Source organism: Mauremys reevesii, linkage group 7 (genome assembly GCF_016161935.1).
Source record: "Mauremys reevesii isolate NIE-2019 linkage group 7, ASM1616193v1, whole genome shotgun sequence".
Taxonomy (NCBI): Eukaryota; Metazoa; Chordata; order Testudines; family Geoemydidae; genus Mauremys; species Mauremys reevesii.
The window spans coordinates 46,393,160-46,413,927 of record NC_052629.1 but is presented as its reverse complement, the minus strand read 5'-3'; the positions used below and the strand labels follow the sequence as shown (position 1 = coordinate 46,413,927).

At 41.9% G+C, this 20,768-nt stretch overlaps 1 protein-coding gene across 16 annotated transcripts in view; it reads right to left on the bottom strand.

Annotated features, from left to right (window-relative positions):
• JMJD1C (jumonji domain containing 1C) overlaps positions 1-20,768 on the bottom strand; it is a 332,141-nt gene that overhangs the window by 170,470 nt on the left and 140,903 nt on the right. Inside the window, exons 3-5 of one of the 16 annotated variants that reach the window (XM_039482603.1) lie at positions 12,943-13,134; positions 4,560-4,680; positions 246-517 (exon numbers count right to left, since the gene is read on the bottom strand). The exons of 10 other annotated variants lie outside the window; for them this stretch is intronic. Coding sequence is in view for 2 of the 6 variants with exons in the window: in XM_039482599.1 (XP_039338533.1) it covers positions 12,943-12,957 (15 nt within the window). In the remaining 4 variants the exon portion in view is untranslated. The remainder of the gene's footprint in view (positions 1-245; positions 518-4,559; positions 4,681-12,942; positions 13,135-20,768) is intronic. 5 more of the 16 variants (XM_039482601.1, XM_039482605.1, XM_039482599.1 and 2 more) reach the window with 5 other exon arrangements.

Genomic DNA, 20,768 nt, shown 5'->3' with positions numbered 1-20,768 from the left:
CAGCCAAATGCTTGTATTTGTTGTGTATATTAGTATTGGAGAGATCCCCTCATCCCGGGAGCAGAAAAGGACTGCCCCTGCCATGGTCAAACCCCTCCCGGTACTGTGAGTGAAATTAACAAGGATGCCAGACACCACTCCTAACCCCCGGGGTGGGGCTGAACCACTCAGGGAACAGCTGAGTTTTAACTATTCTTATGCAGGGGGCAGGCTTCTCCCTCCCTCAGGCAGTCTCCTTTTCTTACCGGTCCTCCGTACCGGCCCACTTTCACCTCTGCTAGCAGGGCACACTGGGGAATCGGAGCCCAACACACTGATACACTCTCCAGATTGCACCCCTGTAGTCCAGACTCTGGTGAAGCAATCCAGCAAAACCTCACATACAGATGTAGAATCGCTTGGTTACATTTGAGAAGTGCTGTAGAGGCATAAGTCTGGCAGAAGCTGATATAGGTCCAGGTGAGAGGAAGTGGCATTGAAGAGCGCTAACCCAGTGGCTGGAGAGTAATACCACTAGCTGCCAAAGAAAAGAAAATTTCAATTAAGGCAAAGGCTGAATGCTTATTGCAACTGGTAGACCAACAGACTTCTCTTTAAATAAATATTAGGGCTGTTGATTAATCGGCGTTAACACACGCGATTAACTCAAAAAAATTAATTGTGATTAATCACACTGTTAAACAGAATACCAACTGAAAATAAATATTTTTGGATGTTTTTCTACATTTTCAAATATTTTGATTTCTATTGCAATGAAAAATATAAAGTGTACAGTGCTCACTTTATATTATTTTTATTACAAATATTTGCATTGTAAAAATGATAAACAAAAGAAATAGTATTTTTCAATTCACCTCATACAAGTCACAGTGCAATCTCTATCGTGAAAGTGTAATTTACTAACGTAGATTTTTTTTGTGTTATATAACTACACTCAAAAACAAAACAATGCAAAACTTTAGAGTCTACAAATTCACTCAGTCCTACTTCTTGTTCAGCCAATTGCTAAGACAAACAAGTCTGTTTACATTTACAGGAGATAATGCTGCCCTCTTCTTATTTACAATATGTCACCAGAAAGTGAGAACATGTGTTCACATGGCACTTTTGTAGCTGGTGTTGCAAGGTATTTACGTGCTAGATATGCTAAACATTTGTATACCCCTTCATGTTCTGGACACCATTCCAGAGGACATGCTTCCATGCTGATGATGTTCGTTAAAAACAATGTATTAAAATATAATGTAAATAAAAAATGATGATCTTGGGGAAGAATTGTATGTCTCCTGCTCTGTTCTACCCACATTCTGCCATATATTTCGTGTTACAGCAGTCTCAGATGACCCAGCACGTTTGTTTTACGAACACTTTCACTGCAGATTTGACAAAACGCAAAGGTGGTACCAATGTGATATTTCTAAAAATAGCTACAGCACTAGACCCAAGGTTTAAGAATCTGAAGTGCTGTCCAAAATCCAAGAGGGATGAGGTATGGAGCATGCTTTCAGAAGTCTTAAAGGAGCAACACTCGTGTGAAAACTATAGAACCCGAACCTCCAAAAAAGAAAATCAACCTTCTGCTGATGGCATCTAACTCAGGTTATGAAAATGAACATGCGTCAGTCCACTCTGCTTTGGATCATTATCGAACAGAAGTCATCATAAGCATGGACACATGTCCTCTGGAATGGAGGTTGAAGCATGAAGGGACATATGAATCTTTAGTGCATCTGACAGCCCTAATAAATATTTTTAAAAAGAAAAAAGAAGAGAACCCTCCTTCTACCTTTCCCTTCCTTCAATTATTTATTCAGCTTGTGACAAGTGGTCATCATGTCTTTATCCAAGAAGAGAACAGTAGATCAAGAGTGCCATGCATTTCAAGAGAAATGAAGAATTTATTTCTTTTTGGACATGAATGGAAAGCCTAAGTGCTTGACTTGCAAGAAACAGGTAGCTGTGGTAAAAGAAAATGACATTTGAAGACACTATGAAAGAAACTATGCTGAGAAATATGATAAGTACATCAGAAAGTTATGCAAAGATAAAAACTCTGAATTAGCACATTCTTTGAAAAAGCAGCAGTGCTTATTAGTGCTCCACACTTAAGTGATGTTGCTGTTAAGGCAAACTGTGGTTGCCCATGAAATAGCTGTCATCTAATCCATTTTCTGAGGCAGAATTTTTGAGGAACTGCATGCTAAAAGCTAAAGAAACAGCATGTCCAGATAAGTAGCAAACGTTTGCAAATATCAGCCTTTCAAGAAACACAACTGCTGAGAGAATCAATAATTTAGCTGAGAATTTGAACAGTCAAATCCAGGTCAAAGTTAAGTCCTTTGCTGCTTTTTCATTAGCAACTGAGGAAAGCACAGATGTGACATTTCTCAGCTTGCAGTATTCATTAGCAGAGTTGATAAGAACAGGTGTATAGCAGAAGAGTTCTTAGAATTGGTGCTGATGAGACACGACAGCAGAAAATTTGGTGGAAGCTCTGAATAAATTGGCTGTGGGCTGGAGAAGAGCTGAGAGTCTGGCCCCATAGGAACAAGAGGCCAAATTGTAAACCATCAAGCAACCAGCAGGTTAGCAATTTTACATCAAAAAAGCTCTCTGTAGTAGAACTCTGAAAGTGAATCTTGTTATAGATATGGTTGTTAAAACTGTAAATTTTATTTGAGCTAGTGGTCTCAACCACAAGCAACTCACCCAGCTGTTGGAAGAATGTGACATTCATTGTGGACTGCTGTATCACACTGAAGTTCAATGGATAAGTCAGGGACCAGGGCTGAAGCACTTTTTTAATTGAGTAGTGAGATCCAGCTTTTCATGGATCAGAAAAAGGAAGATGTCACTGAATTACAGGACAATGAATGGCTTCAAGACCTTGCTTTCATGGCAGATATTACAGAGTATCTGAACTCACCCAACACAAGAATGTAAGGGTGCCACCAAGTAGTGGTTGAATATTATGACATTTGTGCCTTTGCAATTAAGCTTCAGCTGTGGGAGAAGCAACGTTCCCAGTGTAAGTTGGCACATTTTCCCATCCTGAAATCACTGAGACACACTACTGGGACTCAATGTGATAAAATCACAGAAAGGTATGTAGGCAAAACTGATGAATTGAGAAAAGAATTTCAAGAATGATTCTCTGACTTCAGAAACCTCGTAGAAGAGAGTTTCCAGTTTTCAGCACACCATTTTCTATCAATGTGCATGATGTACCAGAAGAGCACCAAATGGAACTTACTGAACTGCAATGCAACATTCTGTTGAAGGGCAAATTATCTGACAGTGTTCCCCAGTTTTATCAGTACCTATGATCAAATTATCCCAAACTGAAGTTTGTTGCATCAATAACTCTCCATGTTTAGGAGTACAAACCTGTGTGAACAAATATTCTCCATCATAAATATCAACAGATCTAAATTACATTCTCAACTAAGTGAGACATCTGAACTCGGTACTCAAGATAGCCTCAGCCCAGTCATTTGCTCCAAATGCTGACACACTGGTTCAAGCTAAAAGATGCCAGTAGCATCAGAAAGCACCAGTAGCACCAGCAGCAATCACTAAAATCAAAAATAAATGTAATTACCAACATGGTTTACATTTATTTCTATTTTAATAACTTTTGCTGAATATGGCCCACACAAAGTGGCATGGTATTGGATGAGGCCCTTCATATCAAATGAGTTTGATATCTCTTCCTCTAAAGGATATACAAAGCTATGTTCCTATTGGTTGCTACTCCCCGACCAGTGGCAGCCAACACTCAGAAATATCAGGGCATAATTATTGAGCAAAATCAAATAGGCATATGGTAAATATAATTCTTCCAAAATGAAGTGGGTTTTAGCCCACAAAAGCTTATGCTCAAATAAATTTGATAAATGGGTGCTAGATTGGAAAATGATGCTAAGAGATAGAGTGATTAGGAGTTAATGGCTGATCTATTAAAATACTGTTCTTTGAATATTATGTAGAAATCTTTCAATGGGACTTGACAGAGTCAACTGTTGTGTAAAATGTGTGTGTGCATGCTTTGTGGGACAAAATGCAAGACAAACAATGTAAAGGGTTTTTCAGGGGAGACGGTGTGGGGGAGGGAGGAGGATGTTGTTCTACTTCAAATTACTGAAGGAAAAAAGGAGAACCAAATCAAAACTGTTTAATGTTAAGATTGAATCAATACCACAAAATCAAAGAAATATTAAATTGATGGATGAATTTCTTATTCCAGTGTATTGCAACAGGCTTGCATCTGTGTAAATAGTACAACACAAGTTAGGAGTATTCCCTTTGAATTCCCTTGCTGGTGTCAGTAGTTAAAATTTAAAGCAAGCTGTTTTTCAGTTACCACTGCTTGTACTGTTTGTGTTTAAAGAGACCGTGAGCTTGAAAAAAATTACAACTAATCTTATAACAATTAACATCTTAGATTGCTATAAATGAAAGATTAGAGAAAAATACACCTTTTTTCAGTCTGTGTATTTAGTGCTTTTGACAGAAGTGTGTTTATAGTAAGTTCCATTGTTTTGTCGAGTCAGTTTTACCTTCTGCCACACACAAAAGTTTGAAGACAACACTCTCAATCACTGTCCTGGGTCACGTTCACATGAAGATGCTTCCTCAGGCTGTGGTAGAGGATGTTTACCAATTAGAACGGCAAGGAAACTGAAATGGAAAAGGCAGCAGGAAATAGTGTGCACAAAGGAAGGGGCTAGGGAAGCAGGTTTGAATTTGCCTGTCAGGGATGCCCAAAATACCTTTCTAAACATCAGATGAAGAGCAGAAAAAAATCCCTCTTAAATTTAAAAAAAAATAAGAAAAAACTATGTCACGCCATTTTTAAGATGCCCTGTCAGAAAGCAGTGTTCTGAAAGTGACAGTATCCCATAGGACAGCTACCCTTATGTTGTCTATTATAAGAAAGACTCTTTTAGAAGGGAAATAAAGTATACTTATTTCAGTTTATTGCACGTCTAGAAGTGATTAGTTTTATTTAGGTAAGCAGGTAAATTTTATCTGCTTTTGATCAATACAAAAATTCTCCCTTTTCTATCTATATGAATATCTTGGGTATAATGACCAAGCCAAGGATTTTTTTTTAGCACTTTACAGAAATGAACAACAATTCAATCTGAATTTGATTTAGTTGAACACACACCCTATTAAGTAATCAGAAATACAAATTCTAATGCGGAAGAAAAAGGCAGACACCTCTAGTAGCCCATCCTTTTTAACCAGAAAGGAAAATTCCAGGTGACAGAAAGTTAAACAGATATGATTTATACAACATCATGTACTACCCATACTTCTAAAAAGATAAGCTTTAAAATAAAGAAAAACCATTTGCAAATGTTTTCATATATTTCTTTTTAGAGGGTTTTTTTTTCCAGTTTTTGTATCAGTGTGACACTCACAACCTATATCCTTAAAACACTAATGCTGAAGAATATCACACTACTTTTGATTAAAGCAGTTTTAACATACAGTGTACAAGGAAGTTTACTGTCTGCCATCTCCAGTGTAAAGCAACAAAATATGGTACACGCAGTCTGAATATATTACAATACACTTGCAAATAAATGTTGTACTTTTCTATAGAATAGTGAAAAACACTAGTACAGTCAACAAATGCTAGCATGGCGATAAAGAACCACATTTCAATACATTTCAGCATTAGATTGATATCAAACTATTTTGATAAACAGTAAACAGTTAAAGTGGATGACGTTAAAAAACACAAATGTTTGAAGCAGGATGGATTTTTGTGTTTCAGCCTATACAAGTGTTTTTACCAAACTGTTCACATATTAAAACAAATTGAAGGAGATTTATAAACATTTCAAGGTACTAAATTTGCCAGCTTAAAATAAATTATATAACATACAATGCTGTCACTAAAGACTGCTGAATTCCCACAGGATGGTTTCTAGTGTTGAACAAGAATTTTGTTTTCCATATTTCTTCTATGGTTTATAATTGTTTTAGAATGGTTATATTTTACTCCTGGGGGAATGCTGCACCACTGCACAATGCCGAATTTTTCAGAAATTAATGTTGTGCATGCAGAATTTCCTTTCCCCCACAGACATGGGCAGAGAAACAGGAATTGGGTTGTCAGGGGTTTCTGTAACTCCCTATTTCTGGGGAAAATTTTGTGTGTTTGTATTGTTACAGACATACTTGCTGACAGGAATTTTGAAATAAATTACCAAAATAATTGAAACTGGCGTGATTATGCAGTGTTATTTTGACAAATAAAATTTGCATAATTTAAAAATACTGTGCTCAGAATTTTTAATTTTTTGATGCAGAATGCCCTCAGGAGTAATATTTGAAGTATGCCCTGTGGATTTATGGCTATAATAAACATTTCCCTGGGCACCTCCCAGCACTAGTTAGGACCGTGGAGAGATGAATGGAAGACAGAAGAAAAGCACCCACTGATCATTTTTTAAATGGGGACTTAAAGTGAGGATTGTTCAAAGGCTATAGAGGCAGTAAATTTTGTGATCTGGAACCGCTAGACTCCGTGTATAATCCAAGAGAAGATGGACTCGGTGAAGGGGATAATGGGGACTTAAAACTTGTGGGTAGCGGATATTTGGATTTTGAAAGTGGACCGCAAAAGTATTAAACAGGAATACTGGCCTCCATGAAAGGTATACTACATAACTATACATAGCACTAACTTACATTAAAAGAACATTAGGGTTGAACAGCCAAGTATTTCAAAGTTAGGAAGTGTCAGTATTATGGCTGTCTGTGCAAAATTAATACATAGGCACACAGGGGTTGAATTATTACACAGTCTTTAATTGCATGATCACTTTTTTCACATGATGGATTGTGCTCAGTGAATATTTTTTATCATCATTCAGTGAGTGACCCTTATTTATCCCACACAATACAAACCCTGCACTGAATACAGAATTACGAATTTCCTCATGGGCTTTTCTATACTTGTCACCATAGTATCAGAGTACTTCACAAATAATAATGAATTTATCTTCACAATGCTCCTGCAAGATAAAATGGAATTATCCTCCTCTTTTTACAAATGGAAAAGTAGGAGACAGAGATTAAGGTCAAAATTGCCAAAACAGTGATCACTAATTTTGGTTGCCCAACTTGAGATGCCTAGGGCCTGATTTTACAAAGCACTTACCATTTTTACAGGAATCCAAACAAGCCTTTACCAAGTGCTTTTCTCTGCAGCTGCTCATAGTTTTTCCACAGTAGCATCTGCATGAAATAGACATGATTCTGAACACTCACTACTGCTCCCAGGTTCTAAATAATAGCAGTGAAAGTGACCAGTATCTATGTTTGATTCATTTCACATCACTGCTGGATTCTTAGTATTATTAGCTGTATTATTATAGAGCAGGGGTGGCCAACCCGTGGCTCCGGAGCCACATGTGGCTCTTCAGAAATTAATATGCAGCTCCTTGTATAAGCACGGACTCTGGGGCTGGAGCTACAAGCGCCAACTTTCCAATGTGCCCAGGGGGTGCTCACTGCTCAACTCCTGGCTCTGCCACAGGCGCTGCCCCCACTCCACCCCTTCCCACACCCTCTTCTGAGTCTGCCATGTCCTTGCTTTCTCCCCCACTCCCGCCACCCACCCCCAGCCTCCTGCACATCATGAAACAGCTGATCGGGAGAGCACTGATTAGCGGGGCTGCTGGTGGCCAGGAAGCACTGGGAGCTGCTGATGTATTACTGTGGCTCTTTGGCAATGTACATTGGTAAATTCTGGCTTCTTCTCAGGCTCAGGTTGGTCACCCCTGTTATAGAGACTAGCACCCCAAGGTGCTGTATACACAGAACAAAAAGACAGCACACTAAAAGCACTAGAGTTTGTTTCAGACAGGTAACATTATGCCAACTTATACACTTAATGTTCTGGAAATAACTTCAAGGATCAGAATTTTGTTTTTTAAAAGACAACTTAAGTTCTACAGATACTGAATGCTTACACTCCACCTTTAGCACGGAAATCTTCCCATCTGGAAGTGAGTTTTTCCAAGTACTAGCTATATTTCACTAGCTAGAACATGAACTTTTTTCCCCACACTCACAGAACCTTCTGGGTTTCTAACTATTAATCTCTTGCCTTTGAAATAAGCAATTATACTGGAATAAATATATTTTCCAATTACTTCCTTTTTAATCACAAATAAATTTCTCAAGACCAAAAAATAAAGAATATGTGCTTAAATAACATGCCATCCTGTAGACTAATAACCAGTGAGGAAGTCACTGAAGTGATTCATAGTTACCCTCGGGTAACCTTCAGGCTATTCTGACACTAAAGGGTAACAGCAGAAAGCACTAGCTGCTGACTCAAGCAGATGCGATAGATGCACTTCCATTCCCCCCTCGGCATGCCATATTCTCTCTGTACCATTAAATCTGATTCATCTTTATCACTCTGCCAGAATCAGAACAGATCAACCTAAGACACTCAGCATAATTTCCAAGCCTGTACTACTTTGAATGCAAAACGCAAATAAGCTCTAACACAATTCTACATATAGCAACTTGCTTTTCAGCCATTTACAAATTTGTTACTTTCAGTTTTTCATGCACTCATATACTGTGAGCATGTAAACAACTTTCAGTCATATAAGTGAATATCCTGACACTAAGCAGCAAGGCAAATATTAGTGTTTTACATTAAGAGCGTATTACTAGGACACAGTGGTGAAAGTTCTGCACTTTCTGGCACACAGGAGTTAAAATCATTCACATGTAAAGAGAAACTTAAGGTTTTATAAAAGCTAGCTATTCATTCTGACCAGAAAAGGAGACACTACCTCATAGTAGGTAGGCTAAGTGCAGCACAGCTGCCGTAGAGCTTCTGAGCAATGCCATCAGGAAGTACAGCACTCGGCAATTTCAACCTTGACAGTAACATTAGGGAGGAGACAAATTTGGCTAATAGCAACACATTCTTGCCAACACACACCCCCCCAACAGGATAAGGTTCTGGGAACACACACAGTGCTGAAGAGTCCTTTACCCTGCAAAAAGCTGGAAACAGTTGAGCTGTATGTGTTATAATTTCCTCTACTGGCAACTTACAAGGGTACACTTAAGCTCTAAATAGTTTCTAAATGGTTAAACTGCATTTGCTTCATCTTTCAAGAAAATGCTCTGAGGGGGACAAGCCCAAAATGCAAATACTTCCCCAACTTAATGGGGTGCTATGGGGAAGCCACATTTTGTCCCTGATAATCAGTTTCTATGGCTTGGACAGTCAGCGTGGATGCTAAGTTGCTTCTTTTCTGTGGTGTAAAACAGGTAAATGGAAAGCCAATCAGAAGAAATTTAAGAGGGTATTTTCTTTAGAAAGAACAGTTATCCCCTTCTCCTCCCCCATAATTTGAAGACCTGAAAATAAATGTTAAGGTTTACATGAAGGAGTCTAGATTTGGGGCTTGACAAAGAGAGGTTACTTACCTTTCACTAACTTGAGTTCTTCAAGATGTTTTGTCCCTATAGGTCAGGGGTCCCCAACCCCCGGTCCGCGGCCCGGTACCGGTCCGCGGCCTCTTAAAGTGGGCCGCGAACCGACCCAGTGGAGCTTCCGCTGGCGTGCCTGCGGGAGGTCTACCCGAGCCGCGGGACGAGCACTTCCTCCGCAGTCGTGCCTGCGGGAGGTCCGCTGGTCGGGCGGCTCCGCTGGACCGCCCGCAGGCAGTTCGCTGGTCGCGCGGCTCCGCTGGACCGCCCGCAGGCAGTTCGCTGGTCGCGCGGCTCCGCTGGACCGCCCGCAGGCACGCCTGCGGAAGCTCCACTGGAGCCGGTGGACCGCCCGCAGGCATGACTGCGGAGGGTCAGGACGAAACCGGTCCCTGGTCCTAAAAAGGTTGGGGACCCCTGCTATAGGTGATCCACAGTAGCATGTGCACACACTTGCAAGTGCTTGATAGGAAATTTTAGTTAGCAGTGTTGCAGGTCCACACCTTAGTACCATGTGCTCCTAAGTGAGAGCATACACGAAGGGAAGGACCCACTGCCAATCCAGTTCCTTCACAACTACAAAGCCAGACTCCGTAGCAAAAAGGAGAGAGGGAGGTGGTGCACTCATAGAAACAAAACACATCAATGAACTTAAGTTACTGAAAGTTGAATAACCTCTCCTCCTCCAAGTATATGTCCCTATGGGTGCTCCAACATAGGAGATTCCCAATCAGTAACTCAATGAGGAAGCATGTGCAGAGGAAACAGATGCAAGTCAGTGCAGAAGACACCATCGCCAAAGGCTATATCCATCCTGGATGCAGATAGGATACCGTAATGTCTGGGGAACATGTTAATAGAGGACCAAGTTGCAGCCCTGGAAATTTCCATGAGGGGGAACATCCTTGAGGAGGGTAACAGAAATGGATTGTGGGATGTGCTGGCACCTTAGGGAGGGTTCTGCCCCAGTGACCTCATAGCAGGCTATGATGCAACCTGAAACCCATTTACAGAGTCTCTGAGAACAAATTGATTGTCCTTTCTTTATTTCAGAAAAGGATACAGAAAGTTGAGGAGAAATCCTAAAGCTTCTAGTCTAGTCCAAAGGCCAATGCCCTCTGAACGTCTGAAGTGTGAATCTCGCGTCTTCTCTTGAGGAGTGGAGCTTGGGAAAGAATAATGTCAGAAAGATATCCTGTTTAATATGAAAATCTGACAAAATCTTCAAGGAGAATCAAGGATGGGGGCTCAGCATGACCATGTCATGACAGAAGGTAACATAAGGTGGGTCAAACATGAGCACTCCCAATTCTCTCAACCATTTATGCAAGGTGACAGCTACCAGGAATGAAATCTTAAAGGAGAGGTGGTGGAGTGAACAAGTGGCCTTAGGTTTGAATAAGGGGTTCCTCGGGATATTAAGGACCAAATTAAGATACTAGGAAGGTGTGGGGTTCCAGCTATGAGGAAACAGACAAGCTCTTAAGGAATCTGGCCATGGTGGGGTGTCCTTGATAGGCAAATGAAAAGAAGAAATAGCTGCTTGATGTACTTAGACCAAACTTAATCATAATCAACTTGTTTTGAACGGCAGTAGGTAATTGAGGATTCTGGAGAGATGAGTTTCAGAAGTGGATACAAACCAATGTGAACACCAGAAAAGAAAGCGCTTCCACTTCTGTACGTAAGTTTTACATATGGAAGGCTTCCTAGCATTGAGAAGTGCAGACTGGACTTCCTCCAAGCAGTCCAACTCTGATGTTAAGAAACAAAAGGAGCCAGGCCTTGAGGTTCAGAGCTGGGAGTTTGGGATGGTTCATGGTGCCTGAGTTCTGTGTTAGGAGGTTTGATAGGAGGACATCTCTATAGAAGGGTGAAGTAGATCAAAATACCACACCTCTCTTGGCCAAGAAGGTGCTATCAGGATGACCCTCGCCTGCTCTTGCCATAATCTGATCAGCATCTTGGAGAATTAATGGTGTTGGAGGGAAGGCATAAAGGAGAGCACAGGGCTGGAGAAGTAGGAGGGAATCCTTTAAGGAGCTGTGGCCAAGTCCCCTCATGGTGCAAAAGATCTGGCATTTTGCATTGTCTGGGGTTGCAAAGAGATCCATTACGGATCTTTGCAGATGTTGTACAAGACCAGGTTGTTGAGCTCCCACTCATGGTCCTGATGGACGTGTCTGCTTAGGGCATCTGCTAAAGGTTTCTGGAGACCTGGAAGGTAAGCCATGGACATCTCTATGCAGTGGGCAATGCACCAGTTTTAGTGATTCTGTGCACACGGACTGGGATCTTGCTTGTTGATTTATATAGTATATCACCCTGTTGCCTACTATTACCGTGATGACAGCACTGAATGTCATGAAAAAAATGTTGACATCCATAACCAACTGCCCTTAGTTCTAGAACATGGGTCTTAATCCTTATCTTAGCAAGCATGAAAATCTGACCAAATGCATGGAAAAGTTTTAGAAATTTTATGCCATAGGAGAAATGGTCCAGTCCCACTCTTTGGAAGTATGTTACCTGGAAAAACAGGGATTCTGAAAAGGACTTAGGAGTCATGCTGCATAACTAACAGAACACGAGCTTTCAGTGTGATGATGTGTCTAAGAGGTCTAATGTGACCCTTGGATGTAGAAGCAGGAGACCATTGATTAAGAGTAGGGAGAAGGTGCCTCTATGTATATAGCTAGTGAGACCATTAGTGGAATGCTGTGTCCAATTCTGGTGTTCATATTTCAAAAAGGATGTTGAAAATTTGAAAGTGTTCAGAAAACAGCCACTATGAATGATCTGAGGTCTTGAAAAATCTACTTTACAGTGAGAAACTTAAGCTCAGTCTATTTCACTTATTAGAGAAGGTTAAGAGATGACTTGATCACAGCCTGAAAGTATATACATAGGAAGATTTCTGGCACTAGAAGGTTCTTTAAATTAGCACACAAAAGACATATCAAAATACAATGGCTGGAAGTTGAAGCTAGACAAATTCAAATGGAAAATAAGGTGCAGATTTTTAACTGTGAAGGGAAATAACCATTGAAACAACTTACCTAGGAATGTGGTGGATTCTTCTTCACTTGAAATCTTTAAATCAAGACTGGATGTCTTTCTAAATGGCATGCTCTAGCTCAAAAGTTATGGTCTTAAAACAGGAAACACTGGGTAAAATTTTTGGCCTGTATTGTTCAAGTAGGGCAGAGGAAATAACCAAAATGATCCCATCTGACCTCAAAATGTAAAAATGTTTATAAGACAACCTCTTAATATGAAGCTACTGACCAATCAAACTGAAACGGCTAAATAAAACTGACCATTTTACTTCATAAATTTCTACCATGTCCTAACAAAAAAGGTCAAAACAGCTAAAACACACCAAGACATTCAAAAGTAAGTTTCACACTATTAACCAGGTTTGTTAAAATTAATATGCCAATGTCCCCTGGAACTTACCTCTCTATAAATCATGCAAGATCATCTGAGAAAGGCCAGATTCAGCACCTGGATCCAGAATTATTCCATCCGACAGCCTGGGCTATAGAACTGACTTCTTCGGAGCTTTGCTGTTCCACTAGAGTCCAGAAAGTGCTGTAAAACTCCAGTTCAGTCCTTTCCTGTTAGGTCCATAAGCAGAAGTAGATCTTTCTGTGGGCAGTCAGAAATAACACAGCTCCATCCATGGTTCCTTTTCTGTCCTTCAATATTTGCTCCACCTCAAGTCCCTGGAACTGCCTCTTTCCCCTATCAGGGTACACCGTGAAGTCATTTCTGCTTATCACATGGAAGTGGCACATAAGTTTGTGTTCAATAACCTTACAGTGAAAGGGCTGTGAGATATCTGCCCTGCTGTGAAGGATCCTACATCTAGCTGGGACTTCAGTCAAGTCCTCATGCAGCTGACAGTGCCTCCATTCAAAGCCATGGAAGAATGTTCCATATTACATCTCCGTGTCATGAGGGCTTTTATCACAGTCATAACCTCAGCTAGGAAAATTGGTGGCCAAGCCATCACCTTTTACAATCTTTCATATGTGATTTTTTTTTTTTTGCTCACATTCTACATTTCTGCCTAAGGTGGAAACCCATTTCCACCTCAGACCTTGAATCTGCCATATTCTTCCTGAGACATCACCATCATCCAAGAGAGGCAAAGTTGTGTATTGTAGATGTTCAAAACAAATCAGCTTTTGACCTATTTAGGTCAATGGCCCTTAGAGACTCACCGATATTATTAGTATCATATGAGGATAACCACAAGGGTCAGGCCATTACAACTCAGTAGTATTGAGGAATGTTATAGGCTGGCTAACATCACCATGACAGAGGGATTTAAGGATCATTTGATCAGGTTCAACACACCATCCAGGGCTAGTCTTATGCATATCACAATAGCAGAGATCTATAATTCCAGATCAATCCATACATCCATAAAACATTACTCAACAGATTTGGTATTCAGATCTGATGCTCCAATTTGGAGAAGCCTGAATGATACTCCAGAAAAAATTAGGGAATGGTGGATAAACTTAAAAAGTTGAGCTATCATCAGAGTGGAGTAGACAACAACAGTAGTTAGTGACTAAGTATTATATAATCTTACTGCAACACCTACACTCAACAAGAGAGCATGTAACTGTCATGAAAAATTTCTTACATACCATTTTTCCCCCAAGAGATTACATTTTTAAACATTCCCAGTAGTTTTTAGTAGGGCTGAAATACGATTAAAAAATTTTATCGTGATTAATCGCACTGTTCAACAATAACAGAATGCCATTTAAATATTTTTGGATATTTTCCACATTTTCAAATATATTTATTTCAATTACAACTTAGAATACAAAGTATACAGTGCTCACTTTATATTTTTTATTACAAATATTTGCACTATAAAAACAAAAGAAACAGTATTTTTCAATTCACCTAATTCAAGTACGGTAGTGCAATCTCTTTATCATGAACGTTGAACTTACAAATGTACAATTATGTACAAAAAATAACTGCATTCAAAAATAAAACAATGTAAAACTTCAGAGCCTACAAGTCCACTCAGTCCTATTTCTTGTTCAGCCAATCGCTCAGACAAACAAGTCTGTTTACATTTGCAAGAGATAATACTGCCTGCTTCTTGTTTACGATATGAAAGTGAGAACAGGCGTTCACATGGCACTATTGTAGCCGGCGCTGCAAGATATTTACATGCCAGATGCACTAAAGATTCGTATGTCCCTTCATGCTTCAGCCACCATTTCAGAAGACACGCATCCATGCTGATAATGGGATCTGCTCGATAACAACCCAAAGCAGTGTGGACCGACGCACGTTCATTTTCATCATCTGAGTCAGATGTCACCAGCAGAAGGTTGATTTTCTTTTTTCGTAGTTCGGGTTCTGTAGTTTCCACATCGGTGTGTTGCTCTTTTAAGACTTCTGAAAGCATGCTCCACATCTCATCCCTCTCAGATTTTGGAAGGCACTTCAGATTCTTAAACCCTGGGTCGAGTGCTGTAGCTACCTTTAGAAATCGCACATTCGTACTGTAGTGGGGTGGTTACCCACTCCAGCCATGGAAGGATTAAAGTCAGCCCTGGGAGAGGGCTGAGGCTGTGAAGGAAAGCCTGGGCTGATTGGGGAAGGCAATAACAGCTGGGGCCATGCCCCAATCAGGCCCAGCTGGTCCCTATAAGAGGCTGCGAGCCAGAAGCCCAAACCGTCTCTCTCTGCTTCTAGAGAGAGACGGGCCTGGCTGCTAGGGAGCAGAGCAGGGTACTGGGAGTGGAGCAGGGCTGGGGGAAGGCTAGAGAAGCTGGGGAGCTCCAGCCTGGAAAATCCCCAGGCTGTGGGCCTAGCTGAGGGCCTAAGACAAGTACTGGGGTTGCAAAGAGGCAGCCCAGCAATAGGTAGAGGCAGCAGGTCCAGACCCAACCTTACCTATGATGAGTGACTTACCCTGCAGTCTGCCCCAAGACACAGGGGCAAGTTGGTGACTGATAGTAGCCTACAACTGAGGCGAGGTAGGGGTAGGCGTGTGGGTTCCCCTGAGTGGGGAGACCCAGAGAAACAGTGGGGATACTGCCAGGGTGCAGCACACACTGAAAAGGTTACCTGGGGTCCGGGAGGGACACGGGGGCCAGCAGTATTGCGACACCGGCCGACAAGGGGCACTCCGGAGGCTGGAAGCTAATTCCCCAACACCACCAGCAGGAGGCGCTGCCAGGTGAGTCTACGCACTGTTACAGTACCTTTTTTGCATTTTCTCAAATCTGCAGCGAAAGTGTTCTTAAAATGAACATGTGCTGAGTCATCATCCTAGACTACTATAACATGAAATATATGGCAGAAAGTGGGTAAACAGAGCAGGAGACATACAATTCTCCTCTAAGGAGTTCAGTCACAAATTCAATTAACGCATTATTTTTTTAATGAGCATGAGCAGCATGGAAGCATGTCCTCTGAAATAATGGCCAAAGCATGAAGGAACATACAAATGTTTAGCATAGCTGGCACATAAATACCTTGCAATGCCAGCTACAAAAGTCCCATGTGAACTTCTGTTCTCACTTTCTGGTGACATCATAAATGTAAACAAACTTGTTTGTCTTAGAGATTGGCTGAACAAGAAGTGGGACTGAGTAGACTTGTAAGCGCAAAAGTTTTGCATTGTTTTGTTTTTGATTGCAGTTATGTAACAAAAATCTCCATTTGTAAATTGCACTTTCACAATAGAGATTGAATTACAATACTTATGAGATGAATTTAAAAAATACCATTTCTTTTATCATTTTTACAGTGGAAATATTTGTAAAAAAAATAATATAAAGTGGGCAGTGTACATTTTGTATTTTGTGTTGTGGGAAAACATTCACAAATATTTAATAAATTTCAATTGGTATTCTATTGTTTAACAGTGCGATTAAAACTGATTAGTTGCAATTAATTTTTTTGATCACGATTAATTTTGAGTTAATCCCGTGAGTTAACTGCGATTAATCGAAAGCTCTAGTTTTTAGTAGTAAATTAAAGTGTTATTCTATTGCCATTTTCACATTAGCAGACATGAGGCATAAAATATGAAGTACAACTTTTAAAGCAGCAAAGATGATCTTATAAGCATGTTATTACAATGACTTTCTACTATACAAAATTATTGATACAATTTATTTTATGCGGTACAGTTGTAGCCATGTCAGTCCCAGGTTCTTAGAAAGACAAGGTGGGTGAGGTAATAATATCTTTTACTGGACCAATTTCTGTTAGTGAAAGAGAGCAGCTTAGGAGCTACACAAGCTCTTCAGGTCTGGGAAAGGTATTTAGATTGAATTTGTGTTTAGCTGTGACAAACAGATAGTTTAGCGTAAGTAGTTAGCACATATTCTAAAGGGACGATTCAAAGGGAAATGACCCATTAACGTCCCTGTAGTCATACTGACCTGGCAGAGAAACTACCAGGTTTTGATTTATGTTGGAAACACTGGTGCAGATGAATCGCATCAGGACATCTCATGAGAGATGTGGACAAACCCTCTTTAAATGAAAAATAAGGTAAACACCTGTATGCGACTGTGGTCGCCAGACACAAATGATGGAGCACATCATATCTGAGTGTCCCCTTCATTCTTTTGCCAAGGGCCTGAAGGACATTCACCAGCTCACTGCTGCAGCAATGTGCTGGCTATCACACATAGATATCTATTTGTAGTTATTGCTACCTACCCAAGCCATATGAAAGTAGTAGTCGTCATACAACAAAAAAGGGGGTTAGCAGGTTACAAATTTTAAGTCATAAATCTAATGTCTTTATTAAAGCGATGATTTTTAGTCTCTAAAAAAGTTATGACTTTAAGCTCCCAGGCTTGTCTTTTGAAAGTGTTGAGCAGTTTTCCTTTGAGGATGTGGACTGAGAGGTGAGATATAGAGTAAATGCTTTGTGAACAGTATTCACCCACAGGTGATATGGTTTTTGCTTTTTATCATTTTCCTGTGCAAGGTCATTTGAGAGCATAGTGATTGTCTAGTTTCACCAATATAGTTGTTAATGGGGCATTTAGTGCACTGGATGAGGTACATCACATGTTGTGATAGGCACATGTAGAACCCATGAATCTTGAAAGGTATGTTGTGGGGGGGGGGGGGCGTTGATCATCCTAGCAGTGGATATATACATATGCAGGTTTTGCATCTGTTGTTCTAGCAGGATCTGGTGCCGCTTGGAGTTGCTGTGTCCTGGTCTTTGGGGAGCTAGCTTCTGGAGAGGTTGGAGGGTCATTTGAAAGCCAGAAGATTTCTTTCAGACAATGAACCTCAGAGCTTAAATTCAAAACTTTGCTAGACGCTAAAAAGCATGGTCTTAATAAAGACACTGGATTTATGGCTTATTAATAAGGCTAAGTCTTAGGGCATGGCTACACTTGCAGATGTAGAGCGCTTTGAGTTAAACCAGCCTTCAGAGAGCGCAGTAGGGAAAACGCTGCAGTCTGTCCACACTGACAGCTGCAAGCGCACTGGCGTGGCCACATTTGCAGCAGCATTGGGAGCGATGCATTATGGGCACAGAGCATCTCTTCCCATTCTGGCGCTGTGGCCTGTGGAAAGGGAGCAGGGGGTGGGGGATCCAGGACATTCTGGGTCCTGTCCCAAAGCCCCGTGATGCATCGTTTCACATCCCAGCAATCCCTCTGCTTCTGTTCACATTTGGCACCATCTTCCAATGTTTTTTGTGCTGCGTGCTCTGTCTTCCCTTTCAGTCTCCGGGAATGAAGCCCGAACTGCTGAGGAATATGCTGACAAGTGTCGCCAGAATGTCATGTTTGGCAGTCAAGTTACTCCTTAAACTGACAGTGAGGACTCTGACAATGCTATCGACTCGAGTACGCATACAACACAAGACTACTTGTGGCATTCACGGACATGCTTACCACTCTGGAACGCTGCTTTTGGGCTCCGGAAACAAGCACTGAGTGGTGGAATCACATCATCATACAAGTCTGGGATGTCGAGCAGTGGCTGCAGAACTTTCAGATGAGAAAAGCCATTTTAATGGGACTATGTGATGGGCTTGCCCCCACCCTGCAGCGCAAGAACACGAGATTGAGAAGCTGCCCTGACGGTGGAGAAGCGGGTGGCTATTGCAATCTGGCAACTCCAGACAGCTACCAATCGGTTGCTAACCAGTTTGGAGTGGGAAAGCCTACCGTTGAAATCGTGTTGATGCAAGTTTGCAGGGTCATTAATCGCATCCTGCTCCGAAGAACCATGACTCTGGGTAACATGCATGACATTGTGGCTGGCTTTGCATGAATGGGTTTCCCTAACTGCGGAGGTATGTTAATCGGAAGGGGTATTTCTCTATGGTTCTCCAGGCGCTTGTGGATCATTGTGAGCGTTTCATTGACATTAATGCAGGCTGGCCCGGAAAGGTGCATGATGCATGCATCTTTCGGAACACTGGCCTGTTCAGGAAGCTGCAAGCTGGGACTTTTGCCCAGACCAGAAGATCACCATAGAGGAAATCAAATGCCCATTGTGATCCTTGGAGACTTACCCTTTAATGCCATGACTCATGAAACCCTACACAGGGAGCCTTGACTGCAGCAATGAGTGGTTCAACAACAAGCTGAGCCAGTGCAGAATGACTGTGGAGTGTGCTTTTGGCCGTTTAAAGGGCCTTTGGTCCTCTCTGTATGGGAAGCTGGACCTGGCCAATGACAGCATTCCCACGGTTATATCCACATGCTGTACCCTCCATAACATTTGTGAAGGGAAAGGTGAAAGCTTCACTCAGGCATGGACATTGGAGGTTCAACATCTGGAGGCTGAATTTGAACAGCCAGACAGCAGGGCTATTAGGGCTTGGCTACACTTGAGAGTTGCAGCGCTGGGAGTTTACAGCGCTGGTCATCCAGCTGTGTAGGAACAGCGCTGGTGTGTGGCCACACTCACAGCTACCAGCGCTGGTGTGTGGCCACATTTGCAGCATTTGCAGCGCTGTTGGGAGTGATGCATTATGGGCAGCTATCCCAGCGTTCAAGTGGCAGCAATGTGCTTTTCAAAAGAGGGGGGTGGGGCGGGGCTGTAGTGTGACAAGAAGCGGGGGAGGGAGAAAGAGGGGATTTTTGGAGCCAACACTGTGTGTTTAGCTTCCTGCCTTGCAAAATCAGAAAATGTTCCCGATCCCTTACCCTTAACTCTTAACTGCAAACAGCCTGCATCCAATGGACTCCCTCTCTGCCCCCGCTGTTTCTGTCAAGCAAACACTCACTCCCTGCCTGCCTCATTCACAGGAGTTATCTCATTTGTGATTGTTCACAGTCAGGTACAGATTGATCACAGCAAACAGGAGGTGTTTGATAAGCAGCTCCCGGAGCACCGGAGCTCCGAGTTCACAACAAAACAAAGAGTAATTTAGTTAAAAGCATTCTGGGATATCTGATAATACCCTGGAGGCCAATAACAGCGCTGGTGTGTGTCCACACTTGATGAGCAGCGCTGGATCACCAGCGCTGCACTCGCTACACCCCAAGCAGACCAGGTGTTCAGCCAGCGCTGCAGCCAGGGAGTTGCAGCGCTGGATGTGCCTTGCAGGTGTGGACAGTTACTAATTGCAGCGCTGGAAAGCCTCCACCAGCGCTGCAACTTTCAAGTGTAGCCAAGTCCTTAGAGGGGCTGCAAGGATTAGGGATGCCTTGAGGGAGCAATTTCAGGCTGAAAGCCACCAGTAATGTCTGGTGCCCTACACAGGAGTGAAGTGCAGTGGTTCCAATGTTAGTAGGAATCTGTTTTTGCTACACTGACTTGCAGTGCCTGTTGCTTTCCTGGGCTAAGGTATCTTTTACTTTATGCAATAATAACAAATGTTTTCAAAGCCAAAAAATCCACTTATTGAAAAGAAACAACTGCTTGGGAAACAGAAAGGGAAAGGGGGGTGTGGTGGGGAACGGCATAATAACGGATTTGCATATGTCCTGTTATACTCAGCCTTCCTATCTGGAGTGCTGTGCAATGAATACTGCACTTCAGGATGGCTATACTGCATGGTGATGGGGGCTGAGTGCAGTGGGTAAGGGTTGTAGTTTTCAGGGCTGGGTGGTGAAGCTACAGGTGTTGGAGGCAGCTGGTGGCGATAAGAATCCAGATGTTGGGGAAAGTGGGTTGGAAGTGACATGGGGGCACAACGGAAAGAGTTTTGGGACAAAGACTGCGGGGGGGGGGGGAGTGCTCCACCTGCATGGCTATGAGCACCTGGACTGAGTCTGCTTGGTGCTCCATGATGCTTATCAGCC